The 14,887-nt window shown below is 39.0% G+C and overlaps 1 protein-coding gene across 1 annotated transcript in view; it reads right to left on the bottom strand.

Moving 5' to 3' along the window:
- Antxr2 (ANTXR cell adhesion molecule 2) overlaps window positions 1-14,887 on the bottom strand; it is a 146,856-nt gene that overhangs the window by 108,836 nt on the left and 23,133 nt on the right. The window contains exons 4-7 of the mRNA XM_052198699.1: window positions 11,641-11,722; window positions 11,061-11,168; window positions 9,964-10,032; window positions 9,110-9,190 (exon numbers count right to left, since the gene is read on the bottom strand). Coding sequence (XP_052054659.1) covers window positions 9,110-9,190; window positions 9,964-10,032; window positions 11,061-11,168; window positions 11,641-11,722 — 340 coding nt within the window. The remainder of the gene's footprint in view (window positions 1-9,109; window positions 9,191-9,963; window positions 10,033-11,060; window positions 11,169-11,640; window positions 11,723-14,887) is intronic.

Raw genomic sequence — 14,887 nt, 5'->3', positions numbered from 1 at the left:
CTATGTCATAGATACCACACACATGCATGCACAAACACACACATGTGTGCACACATGCATGCATGAGTACATATACATACATACACATAAACATGTTAAGAAACATTTTCTTAAGAAGACAAATTAAACATAGAACTACTACATGACACAGCCATACCGCTCCTGGGTATGTAGAAGGACTCTAAGTCTACATACCAGAGAGACATTTGTAAAACTATGTGGTGTGTGTCTTTGATCGAAGTACTTGGGAGGCAGAGGCAGGCAGATTGCTGAGATCTAAGTCAGCCTTGTCCAGAATAGCTGGTCCAGGGCTACACAGATAAACCCTATCTCAAGAAACCAGAGATAGATAGATAGATAGATAGATAGATAGATAGATAGATAGATAGATAGATGATAGATAGATAGATAGATAGATAGATAGATAGATAGACAGATAGAGATAGATCTATATATAAATAGGTGGAAATGGCTGGTGGACTGGTTACAATGTCCCTTACAAATAAGAATTGCTGATTTTTATTTTGAGTCTAACTAGTTTCATAAAACTTCAACACATTACTCACACAATTCAAAAGTCAGAATGCTCTGAATAACCTGTGAAACTGCAAATATCAATTTTATGGAATTTCTCTGTTTGAGGAGGTCGCAGGGAAGAATCCAGTAAGGCTGCTTACTCTCTGCTCCGGGTTAGTGGCAAGGCCAGATGCAGTGTGGTGAGGCAGCTGTGGATGCTGCCTGCTGGCCTCCTTGAGGGTGTGGATGTTTGGCAGGACATGAAAGTGGATACCACCATTACCCCTTCTCAGCAGCCCAATCCAGAATGGTGTTTCTCCCTCGGTACTACAGGCATGTTCCAAATTAATTTGAATTAAACCTCCTCTATCTCATGCACTGTCAGGTTGCAGAACTTTTAATATAGGCCAGGCTCTTCACTAGCTACGGAGGGGCAGACATGCTCTCTGCGAGCAGAGCTGGCACAGAACTGAAGAGAGGGAGCCAGGCCTAAGTCAGAGCCCAGCCATGCAAGGAATTCTGCTGCCCACAATGAGTGCATTATCTCCTATTCCATTTGACACTCTGGTCTTTTTAGCCACTGATTAATAACCCAAAATAACCAAACATGATGACACTGTTGCCAAGGAACAATCGCTTTCAGAGAAAAAAATAGATCTTCTAACATAGTTAAAGTATGTCTCATGTATATGGAGTTTTTCATGTTTTGATTAAGATCATATAACTTCCTGAACAAGTCTACATATTAAAGGCATGTTGTCACATCCAGCAGTACACACATAAAGTAAAATCCACATTATGAACTAAAAACTATATATGATATAGTTAATATGCTTTTCCCTGGTATTTATGACAACATAGGGCTATTTAATAAAAAGCTATACTTGGGATATATCCAAGGTATATATCTTATATGGAATAAATTAATATGGAGCATGAAGTCAAATTATTACTTACAACCTATAGTGTCTTTAAAACTTAAGATAACAATGTAAGAAGTAGTTCAGCATATTATGATTTGAATATCAAAAATCCAGTTTGGGAAAAAAATCATGACCTCTCAAAGACCAATATAAACCAAAGCAGATTTGAAAGTCCCTATACTTTTCTTATTTCTAAATAGCCTATTCCATAAAAATGTACCAAATAATTTTAAATGAACAGGATTACCATATGTTTAAACCATGACCTAATGTAAAAAGTATATTGAACAATTCGTTATAAATACCACTTGCTCTGTTAATATTAAATAAATTTGACCAAAAGCAAATACAAAGTTGGGCATATAGTTCAAGGACTTTCTCAATCCAAAGCACAGGCATTCTGGCTCTAAGACAATGAATACAGAGTTTCCTAGTTGGCTTTCCATTGCTGTACTAAGAACAGCTGTAGGAGGTAGTGAGGTCCCAGGAGGGGTGGGTGGGAGGCGCCTGCCCACCTAGAGTCTTCCTTTCTTGCTGACAGGGATGCAGGCAGAGGAGATAAGGGGTCAGCAACGGAAGGGAGGGGGTCAGGTATGGATGGTCAGGGGAGTTTAGCAGTTCTAACTGGCTAACAATCAGGCCTCTTCTGTGACTCTGACTAACTAGCAACCAGAACAAACACAGATGAATGATTATCCAAGTGGTACAGGCTCTGTGTTTGATTTTTCATTACGTGTCCAGGGTTACAAGTTCAGTTACAATTAGAAAATACAAACAGAACAGATTTTCCTTTCATTATTAGCCCTATAACTCTGAATTAAAGAATCTAAAGAATGTCTCCACAAGCCAACACACTTATTATATGACAGCCTGCTTTTAGACTGCCAGCATTTGTAGTTTTAAAACACTCCAGACAAAGAGAAAATATCTGAACCAGTCTCTTTATGAATAGCAAATACTTATACTTAGCCCCTTTTCTATATGTTTCATCATCTACGCTATGAAGTAGGAAAGGTTTATTTTCTCAATCTCTTATTTACTGAAGTTTTATTCCTCCAGGGGTGTACCTTGTACAACCCTCTATCTTTAAACTACATTTCAGAGAGCTCTATGTGTATATTAAGTAAGACTTTCCATCTGCAACCCATACTCCTGGCCAGCCCTAGTTTGTCAGTTGACTCTGTTTACCCTGCATCAATTAAACTGCTTGAGTTTTCCTCAGGGGCAGACATCCCAAGCATATTCTAGGAATACTGGCCTCATCTAGCTCTGTGCTTATCCAGGGCATATGGAAGACTTCTAAATAGTGGCCAGATAAAGTTAATTTTAGGATTTTCCTAAAAAGATTCAGACATAAGTTTCTCAGGGAAAGGCATAAAATTAATCATTAATGCAGAAAGGCCCCAAGATTGCAACATGCAGTGACCAAAATGCCTCATAGGTTTCCCACAGGCCAGTCTGATGCAGACATCCTGTCAATCAAAGTGAGCTCTTCCCAGATGACTCTAGTTTGTAGCAAGCTGACCTATAACTAGCCAGCACAGAGGTGCTGGAAATTGTGTTACCGGAAATATTCAAGTCATTTTAACTCATACGTAGTAAAAATGTATTTGTATGGATTCAAATTTCTACTCAGTAATACTCATGAGTCATGGGCCCAAATGCAAAATAATAAGGCAAAGACAAAAAAAAATAAGGTAGCAACATTAAAAAAATCATAAATTTAGTTGAATACTATCTTTTGAAGAGTGTTTTCAATGTATGCTATATAAAAAGAGAAAAGGGATATTAAATCTTATTTATACAGTTTCCTGTGGTGGTGTTTTGGGGAGTATTGTTTTGTTTTGTTGCTATGTTTATTGTTTATTTGTTCATTTGTTATTCGTTTGTTTTGAAACAGGGTCTCCTGTAGCCCAAGCTAGGCTATGAAGCTGAGAATGATGGTGAACTCCTAAGTATTATAGACCAACACCCAAGTGGTAGAATTATAAGAATGTGACCCTGACTTTCTACTCAATTCAATCTGCTCTCAAAAACTAATAGAGCTGAGGAGAGAGCTTTGCAAGCTGAAGAACCTGAGATGATCCCCAAAGCCAAAGGCCAGGTGCTATGGTGGCATGTGTTTTTAATAAAAAGATCATAAGATGGAAGGCAGAGACAGGGGGATCCCTGGAGCTCCCGGGCCATGTATCCTAGTTTACTTGAAGTTCTAGGCCAAAGAGAGACAGAGTCGAACCCAGCACTCATGTTGTCTTCTGATTTCCACAGGCACATGTATACTCTAACACACAAACGAGCGTACTCACAAACAACATACACACAACGCCATGGACAACAAAAACCTAGCTAGAACTTACATGTTAATATTAACAAACCGAATGTTGTTCAACTCTGGATTTCCTACTGCCATGATTTTAGTTTTCTCTCGGACTATCATCAAGCTGTAATTAATTAATTGTTCAGTGTGGGTTTAATTCTCAAGAAAACATTAAATGTGTATATTAAATGTTCAAAGTATAACAGAGTGTTTAATAAAGTGAACACCTCAATTTCTTCATTTTCCTTAGGATAAACATGTTGTCTTGTTTAGAATATCTTTGAACAACTTAAATGTGTCCGAATATTACAGAGGCCTAACCTGTTTTTTGATTTATTTCTCACCCAGAACATTTTTCATCTTTCTTTTCTATGGATAATTCCTCCTTTCGACTGGAGAAATGGTCTCCTCTTGCAAATAGCCCTAGTGAACTTACTGATCACGATGGTGTCCTTTTAACCTAAACCTCAGGCCATGAGGACAAAGATGACTACGTGATCTAAATAAGGCTGACATACTATCATGCCTCAATTATATACGATGGCGTTCTGATAGAACCTGTGATTTTTATTGCTGTCAATACCAGTCACTTTCCAACGGGCTTGCTGACCAAGCAGCATCCTGAAAATTGATTTCCAGTTTTGAATAAATCCTGGCAGTTTGGTTTCTTCTTAGAAAACTAAGACTAAATCTTTACAGTTGCTCAAGCTTTGAGATTTCATCAACTGTGATTTCACAAATATAGGTTTCCCCAGCTAAGAAGCTCACCACAGCCCCTGTGGTAGATGTCTTGCTAGGACAGACAATTATTAACCTCCAGCTTCTCCCTTTGCCTGGAGAGAAAGGAGTTTGTAGGATCTCCTCTTTCCCCTATAACATAGTTTTATACACACTCTGGATTTTTTTTTTCAAACAAAACAATGAACATTACTAAGAACAGTTTAGTTCCTAATGCCAATCCTTATATTCCCAACACGATGAATGAAGTGACTTTTTAAATCTAAGCAACATAATTTCTCTTAGAAAGCATCTTTGCATGTTATTTACATATCCTGCCTGAGATGGTTTAGGTCATTTTCCAAACAAATTCTCATTAATCACAGTCACCCTACATGTAGTGTACTTGAGCTTTGGAACACAGTTACTCTATAAAACTAGCCTCACACTGGATTCATCTCTTTCTGCTGAATCCTTTCCAAGTTACTCTTATTGAAAAAACAAAACTTGCACAAATAATTCCAAGTAGTGAAACATGCATGATCCTATTCTGAAAAATAAAATCAAGGGAGTTTCCACAAAGCGCTTCTATTTCTGCTCTTTCTGTGCTGTAGGTTTCAATCTGTGGGTTTGTTTTATTTTTATCTTTTCTTCCAGGGCATTGCATAACAAATCACTGGCCTTGAACTATGAGGTGAACTCATGGGCCAGTCTGACTTTTAGTAGTTCAAATAAAATTTCATTTTCAAATATGAATCTATGATTGAAATAACCTAAAGCTGAAACATAAGAATCATATGGTTCCCCCACACACACACCCATGGTCAATGTGGTGGAAGAAGTAACAAAGAGGATGGAATGACTCAATTTAAAAATTTTCCAACCTTAACATTTAACTTGCTCTACAATTTTCTAAGGGGCATCCCCACTTGGATTTTCTTTCTTAAGGTCAGTTGGATTCCCCTCCCTGCTGAACTCTTCTTTTTTTTATGTAAACTTCTGCTCACTCTGTTTAAGAAGTTTTCACCCTGCCTTCAGCTAGCTATCCATCGTTGGAATCAAATGCTGGTATGATATTACATTTGACTGTCTTTCTGCTTCTCTAGTCCTATGATACAGTGACCTCTCACATTTTTGCTAACTTTTACACTATTCAAATTTACCATTTTGCTAGCAATCTAGCACATATATCATGAAGACAGCACTGGAAGGGTCTCTATCCATGGTAGTCCATGCAGCATGAATTAAGAATTGTATAACTGAAGGCTCAGATTGACCCTATTCTTGACTTCATCCTGACCAGTGAAGACAATCTGTTAGGCGCTTCCCTTAGGTCCTTGATTTGGTTTTATTCTGAACAAGCTAAAAAGAACCAAGCCTTGGGGACTCTGAGAGTATCTATATTCAAAGGAGTATATTCTTTCCTTATGATACCTGCCTCTAAGTAACAATGAAGTTTCCCTCAAAAGAAATTGTGGCCCTTTTTGTGAATGTGGAGTCTTGAAAATCTTTGTGACATTAAAATAGAAAGTTCAGTGCTCATTATCCAGTATGGAACTGAGTCCTGCTCCATGACCTGAAGATTTGGAAGGAGTGTTGGCCAAACTCTTCACATTGACTATCATGTCATCTAGAATTCCTAGTTATGATACTATATTACTGAATTCAATCCCCATGCAATCATGTCCTGTTATCCCTAAGACCTTGACATACAGATTGCTGAATATCTTTCCTTATAGGCTTCCCCACAGATAGATCAATTGCTCCATCTTATATGGTTGTAGGTCGCTGCATTCCTAGCTACCCAATATATGACTTCAATTCCAACCTCTCTGCCCTCCAAAACATCTAACCCTCTAATAAACTACAACTTACCACTTCCATTTCAAAGGCAAAGTTTAAAACTCGGGATTAATCAGGATATAAGACTGACTACATGGCTTCCTAGCAGCAGGGTAGAAGTTATACCTGTTCCTCCCACTGCAACATCAGACTGTCTCTACTCTTTCACCATCTCTCACAATGACAACGGTGAGAGAATATGAGCACATGACTCCATTCTAGAAATGGACCCTATCCATTACTGTTTGTTGTTCTACTTGAACCTTCATGACCATCCTACAGATCCCAGGTTCTAAATTAACCTTCCATTTCACTTGTGAAATGAAACACATAAATATTCATACTCTTAATCCATGCTTCCTGGAGACATGTATCCTCTAAATCACTGAGCTCAGACCAATCTGGTCATGCATGCTTTGTTTATAGTTATAGCTACTCCCGTTGTCGGAGCTCAGTTCAAATCCCACCATGAAAAGAGCCTATGATGTCACACACCTAAACAACCCCATCTGGATGTTGATGAACACTCTATCCATGCTAGCATCCCACACCAACTGTAATCTTAGTTTCTTCTCCATCGCTGAGGTAACTACAGCTGCCCTCCTCTCACTCATCTGAGAGACTTAAGTGTTCATATTTGTTCCATTTGCTGTATTTTATTTAAATGCACTCAGAGTGCAATGTCAGTCATTGGTTTGGTAAAGCATAATGAAAAGAAGAATGTCTTCTCCAACCAAAATGTACACGTGGAGGGACCCATGGCTCCAGCCACATATGTAGCAGAGGATGGCCTTGTCCAACATCAATGAGAGAAGAGGCCCTTGGTCCTGTGAAGGCTCATTGCCCCAGTGTAGGGGAAAGCCAGGACAGGGAAGCAGGAGTGGGTGGGTTAGTGAGAAGGGGGAGGAGGATGGGATAGGGAGTTTTCTGAAGGGAAACAAGGAAAGGAGATAAACATTTGAAATGTAAATGAAGAAAATATCTAATAAAAGTAAAGAAAAAAGAAAAGAAGAATGTCTTCTATTTGTCTTCAGTCTGTGGAAGATATGCTACATTTATTTTAAGTAGCAAACAGGTATTTCAAATAAGGCAATAATGGGTAATTATAAAATGTATAGGGGAAAATATATATATTTTCCTTCACCCCCCACCCCTCTACTCCCCTACCATCATTACATGGATAAACATATCAGGCATTAGTGAGTCCAGACTGCTTGTAAAGGCTCCAACTTCTACCTGCAGGTCCTGCAAGATTTCCTCAGAGGCCTGTTCCCTTGGGATAACAAAACAGGTAACCTCTGCTGACCTGAAATGGTACCCATCAGCACCCTCCAGATGTAACAGGAAGGATTTTGTTATCAAATTTTGTGCCTAAAATATGTGACTCTTTCTAATTCCCTGCTGATTCTTTCAACATAACTTATTCAAGCTAGCATCTACCAAGAGCTACACTGTACTTAAATCACATTCTTTAAAGCTTCCCTGGAGGGAAAAAATAACTATATTTCAATCCCACAACAATAGTTTTGCAAAGCTCGCTGTCATGCAGAAGATTCTGAATCAGTCTTCATGTGCATAGAACCACAAAAATAAAAATCAAAGACAGTAATCCAGAGAGATCTTTACATGCATACCCTAAGCACAATAAAAATCTATTAAAAATACACACCACTGGCCGGTTTATTGGGAGTCAATTATTCATTCCTCTCCTTGGATTTTAAAAATTTACATCATATTGTTATTTACCCTGAACTTAGCCATAAAACTTAACTATTTTTCACACTGCAATTTTTCCCTAAAAATCAAAACTAATAATCTACTAAAACTCCTATAATGACTTAATCTCTGTTCTATTACATTTTGGATGTCCGCTAGACGTGACCGAACCAAATTACGTCTTCTCTAAAAAATCCATTAGTTCTTGTGAAGCCTTCACACTACTAAAACCAAAGCCAATAAATCTCACCCTGTCTACCTGAGAATGATCTTCAAGGGGACATTTAAAATGCCCAAGCCAAATGTTGGAAGTGAGATACTTCTCCCTTTTCTAAGTGCCTAAAGATTAAAGGAAAAGATTTTGCTTAGAGAATATATATTCACTTGCAGTTTAGGGTGATGTTTACCAAATATCATAAATACTTAATAGCAACTGTTCCTAGTGCTTCTAGCAAAAGGCAGTAAAACGAAATATAAACCTCTACAGCAAGAGCCAGAGCCCGACTCCAAATTTCAATCCTCGCCTTCCCCGCCAGACCCAGCTCAGGAGAGCCCAGAGTCTAACAGTCACCAGGGAGCGTGCTGTTGAATCCCAAACAGAGATGTTATGTGCCCCGCGGAAACTATTCATCATTTCAACGGGAGGAACAACTATAGTCAAAGCCTGAGCCCCCAGATCAAGTTGCCTGTCTAATCAGCGAACGGGCTGGGAGGAGGCCCTCACCACGCATTCCAATCAATTTTTTTTCTTTTTAATTCCACATTTCTCCTATAAAGCCTGGAGAAACTCTAAAAGTAGAAGATGGTTAACTCCGCGCTGAAAGGGCGGAGATGTCAGAGGCAATTTCCGAAAATCTTCAACTAAAAATCCCAGCCCAGGATCACGAAATACATGCAGAAGACGGTGGCAAATCTCACCAACAAAGAAATCCAGATCTTCCTGTTGGCAGCAACAAACGAAAATCACTCTCCTTTTGCTAAATACTGCCCACCTGCTCCACTTGAGACAATTTGCTTGGACAGCTTAAAACTCGTGTTATAAAGTTACCAGCCTTCTGGGAATCAGAGGCATACTTACAGAGTTGATGATCCCTTTAAGAGCTTGAAATCCACCTTTGACAGGGAAAACTTGATCCTTGGAATCAGCAATTTTTTCCAGCTTTTGGAAGAAAATGAAGAAAGGGGAGGTTTAGACACACAGCTCTTTATAATTTAAACTTACATGGAAAATTGTTTTGGTAACATTCATCCGAAAACTTACTGTGTACAACTCATTCATTCTGTGATATATTATTTGTGTTAATGATTACACACACACACACACACACACACACACACACACACACGACAGTGTTGTGTAACTGTACATTACAATTAAAATTCAAGGCCTAGAACTGATGGTAAGAAGACCAATTTCCTTCCAGAGATACTACCGTGAAATGAACTTAAGTCACCGGCTACAAAATCTATGTAGTATAGATGTCTAATTGCTGTCTAACAGCAGGAGAGTCTATGAATTTTTGCCATTTACTCACACAAAAATGCAAAGGTAAAGTTTTTTGTAAGAAAACTCCATGAAAAATAGATTTATATGAAAAAAATCTTAAAGATTTCTAAATGGACTCTTCATATTCCCACACAAGAGAAAATTTTCAAATCAAAATAAGAATTCTAGATAAAACTATCACCATTGTCTCACTGATTAAGGTAAAGGGATATTCATGCAGCATTGATCTAAGCATTTGTCTTCTTTTAAGATCCTCACCAAATAAATATTCAAGAAATTTATTTTGAGTTTAATTTTCCATTTTAGAAGAACTCAAAACACAAGTCATTTTATGCAAAGCCTCTGTTGGCCACAGAAAAAGAGCTTATTTAAATACCTTTAAGGCAAGTGAGTGAATTATAGTCTGCAGGTGTGTCTTAACTCACCTGAGCTTGCTCGAAATCCAGGACCCCAACACAGTAAACACTCGCACCAAGTGACCTGGACTTCTTTGCCTATGAGGAAACAAAAATAGAAGAGACACTCAGGACTCGGAGGGACTTTGGATGAATGCCCAACAGTGGGAAAAGGGACCTTGTAGAGTCCACCTCCAGTAGAAAGACAAGGGCATCAATTAGAAGGATGGGGTTGCCATCCCACAGTCAAAAACTCTGACTCAGAATTGTCCCTGTCTGAAAGAATTGCAGGGATAAAAATGGAGAAGAGACTGAGGGAAAGGAGGTTCAGTGGCAGACCCAAATTGGGATCTAGCTCAAGGGGAGGCTCCAAGGCCTGACACTATTACTGATGCTATGGTGTGCTTACAGACAGAAGCCTAGACAGCATGGCACCCCTCCAAAAGGCCCAATGAGCAGCTGAAAGACTCAGATGCAGACACCCAACCAATAGACAGAAGCTGGGGACCCCTGTGATTGAATTAGGGAAGGGCTGGAAGAAAGGGAGGAGGAGAGTGACCCCATGGGAAGACCAGCAGTCTCAACTGACCTGGACCCCAGAGATCTCTCAGACACTGAGCCACCAACCAAACAGCATACACCAGCTGATATGAGACCCTCAACACATATACAGCAGAGGACTTCCTGGTCTGACCTCACTGAGAGAAGAAGCACATAACCCTCAAAAGACTTAAGGCCTCAGGGAAGGGGGAGGTCTGGTGAGGTATGGGGGTGTGGGACATCTTCCTGGAGTCAGGGGAGGAAGAATAGGATGAGGAACTGTCTGAGGGTGGACCAGGAAGGAGCATAATGCATAATGATGGGCTGTAAAAAAGATTAATAATAATAATAAAATATCAGTATTATTATTAATGGTCATGATGCCTCAGTGATGAAGAAAGCATCCTTTCACAGTCACATGTATTAGTATTTTGATATAACTAATATTTCCAAAGGGAAAAAATAGAAGAGAGATGGAGGGAGAGAGGGAGGAAGGGCACAAGGGATGGAGGGGAGATTCCAATATGGTGCATGTGCGCACAGAGAAGCACGACAGGGGGTGTAGAGCACTTCAGCTTAGCACTTACCTCGTTCTCAGCGTACGATGGCACCAGGCCGTCCAGCTTACCGTCTGTCAGAGCAATTATAATACTGGAGGTTTTTAAGCCTCCCGCATTTTGAATTTGTTCATTTGCCTGAAAAAAATAAAGAATAATTATATAGCTGACAATTTCATTTTCACTTTTAACCAGCACTGTCTGTGAAGCTGAATGCGTAGGTCTGACAAAATAAAGATATTAAGGGCTACAAAATAATACACATATAATATATGAATGACTTCACAAAACTGGGCATTTCTGTTAGCCTTTTTATTGGAAATATGTGTGTATTCATATAAAAGAGCCACTACACCTGGGTTTCTGTGATACAGCTTTTTATACCTGGGATTAATTGATCTGACACTAATCCCAGAGGGAAACAGGCTTGTTAAGAGACAAGATGCAAACAGACTTTTCCTATCAACACTTAGAAAAGGGTATTTTCTATCAGTCTCATGTCTAGGATGGACTAAACCATTTGGGGAAATGGACATCTACATGCGAAGGGATTTCTCCTTCTATAGTAAGAAACTACACCTCCCCTTGTTTGAAATGTACAATAACTTACAAGCTTTAGTCCTTCATGGATGTACGTCTCTCCGACCGGCTTAACGGCTTTCAAATCCTCCAGTCCTTTGCCTATCTTGTATCTGAAAAGAAGATTGAGCAGAGGCCATAGCAAACACTTTCTGGATAACTTAAGTCCCCACCAGTAAGAAACAAAGGAAAGGATGTGGCCTATGTCCAGACACTCATCCTCCTTTCCTATCAGGCTAATAGGCATGTGGTAACTTATGGATTTTAACCATGCAATCAATTATAAAGACAACAATAGGTGGTGGAATCAAAGCACTTCACACACTGGTGAGCCAGGAACCTTTGCTGAAGCTTGCTTTACCAAGTGATAGGGAGTCCTGTATGCTTCCTCTCATACAGACAAACACGAAAATGAAGTATCTCAGCCTGCCCATTGGCCACACTCACCTCGCCTCCCCGGAAGGGAACACTGCCTCCTTGCCTTATAGACTCTGACAAACTCTTACAGACTAATATTCACCCTTCCTCATAGAAAGTGAAATGTTCTATTTCAGTCTCGTCGGGTCTTACGTCTCAGAACTTCACTGTTAGAGAACCCATTCCCACACTCAGGCCCCTGAATATTCTTCTTTCAAATAAGTAGAAAGTTAATACAGATATGACTAATGAATTAATGAATGAGTGAGTAAATAAAACAATGGATAGGTAAATGTGTAGTAAACAGGTAGATAAATGGATGGATGGACAAGAGGACAATGCACTCTTGTTAGAGATAGTGTGATGGAGAAAAGTAAATAATCATCCTTCTCCTCCTCCTCCCTCCTCCTTTTCTTCCTCCTCCTTCTTCATCTCCTCTTCTTCCTCGTGTTCTTTTTCTTAGACACAGTCTCACTATGCAGCCCTGGATGACCTAGAATTCATTGTATAGACCTGGCTAGCAAACTCGCTAGACCCATGTGCTTCTACCTCTGGAGTGCTAGGATGAAAGGAATGGATCGCTGCTGGGAACCTGCCCAGCACAGGCTCTCTCTGGAAGGCAGTGGATGAGAAGCAGACTGGGCCCAGTGACAGTGATGGGGTCAATACTACTGATGGAACAAAACTTAATTATCTGGAGCTGGCAAGAGTACCCAGCAAGAAACTCTGAACTCCTTTAACTCTTAAGCATATGTACATATAGACAGACAGACAGACACTTGGTAGCAGCAAGGAATTAAGTAAAGAATTAAATGTTAAGAGTTCCTTTCTCTTTTGACCAGGAGCCTCTCCCTGGCCAGGAAAGGGGCGTGGACTCCTTAACTCTTCATAAACCAGAAAGAAAAGAAAGGAAAATAATTAAACTCTTTTACATAGGTAACATGCACAGACTCAAATACACTCATACACACATACATTCTGATTGGGCTTGACCACCTGTCTCAATCAACTCCACAAGTATTTAAGCATGCTTACATACTTAGACGTATACCTATACATGTATATATAGATAAGCAGACATATACATACATTTGGTGTATGGGGCTGAGCCCCAAATACTATACATATACATTTGGTGGATGGATGGGTGGGTGGGGCAGAGGCCCTGAAGCCACACTCTATTTTTTTCTCTGGCCTTTTTATAGACAAAATTTCTTAGAAAATACCTCATTGATAAAATGTTACACAAAAATGGAGTTACAGAAGGATGTGGATCATAAGTTCAAAGCAGTGGTCCACTCTGTAAGCTCATTATAAGTTAAGAGCAACAGTTCCACAAGGCCTTGCTTTATCATAGAGCACACCTGTGGTTTCATCCTTGGACCTGACCTAGAATGAATGATTTCCCTTGATCACAAATTCGTCCCAAGCCTATTTCTCTTTTCAGTGTAATTGTGAAAGCTCATTGTATTCCTTATTATGGAGTCTTCAATATTTTATGAGGAATGGGCACATTCTATTGATTCTAAGTTTATTATATCTTTCTGGCAAAACAACTAAAACCATCTCTTAAAACTTTCTTCCTAAAATTATTTGAATCAAATACAAAAAGCTATAAAATCATTAAGCAGTATTATTTCATGAGCATTCATCTTTATGTTGATCCGCAGGAAATTTACTCAGTAGGGTAGGCTAATCCCAGGAATTCTTAGGCTATATAACAGTGACAGGAAAGATATATCAGCTGCAAGAAGCAATCCTGAGATCAAGTCTCTTGGGATCTTGCCTCTCAGAGCTCACCCATCGTAGACCATGCAAAAATGTCGGGTCATCTCCAGGAAATTCACCTTAGCCTTAACCACTCCTAGGTGGCTCCTGACTGATCACCATCTCTGGCAAAGAGTCTTTTTCATATAACTTATTTATTGCACCAGTAGAAGATATCTAAATGGAGCTATGTCTACAAAGTTTTTAAAAAAAGGCATTTCATATGAATACTTAAAGGAAGACCCATATTTTAGGGTTTAAGATTATTATCTTAAGAGATAAAACATTGTTACAAATATAGTCCAAAATACATTCAATTTTTTTTAGTTTTCTGTTTTGTTTGTTTTTGCATTTGGCAGGTTTGTTATACCCACTAGATTGGTCTTGAACTCAGGACACTCTGTCTCAACTTCCTGAGTACTGTAATCACAAGCTTGTGTCAACCACACCTAGTTTAAGTGTTAATTTTGCAGAAATCCTTTTGTTTTGCTTTGCTTTTGTTCTTTGAGACAAGGTTTCTCTGTGTAGCACTGCCTGTCCTGAACCTCATGCTGTAGACCAGGCTGTCCTTGAACTCACAGAGATCTACTTGCCTCTGCCTCCCAAGTGCTGTGATTAAAGGTGTGAGACTCCCCACTACCATCTGGCTGGAAATGTTAATTTTAAAGGTTCAGAGAAGATCTTCATTTTAAAAAATATTAACTCTTAGTTTTTAATAGAAGCAAAAAGATGCTTTAAATGTCAATCTGGAATTATCAACAGAATTAATATCCTTTAAAGAAACAGTGTGTGGGGGTAAGAGGAAAGGGGACAACATTTGAATTGTAAATAAATTATTTATCTAATAAAATTAAAAAATAAAGAAAGAAGCAGTGAATAGTATCCACACCACTGGGGATGACAGATAAAAGAGGTGGATTACAAAAATAATATCTTAATATCAAAGACCATTGTGGAGTCTTACAAAGAACTTCATGTGTACATTATGCATATTTACTTGTTTGTAACACATGGTTATAACACATAAAATTAATAGGAAATGTATTTAAATGTTTCAATAAGCCGTGTACCAGTGTTTCACACATTTTAAAAGG

This window comes from Apodemus sylvaticus, chromosome 11 (assembly GCF_947179515.1).
Source record: "Apodemus sylvaticus chromosome 11, mApoSyl1.1, whole genome shotgun sequence".
NCBI classification, from domain to species: Eukaryota; Metazoa; Chordata; class Mammalia; order Rodentia; family Muridae; genus Apodemus; species Apodemus sylvaticus.
This window is presented reverse-complemented; position numbering and strand designations above follow the sequence as displayed.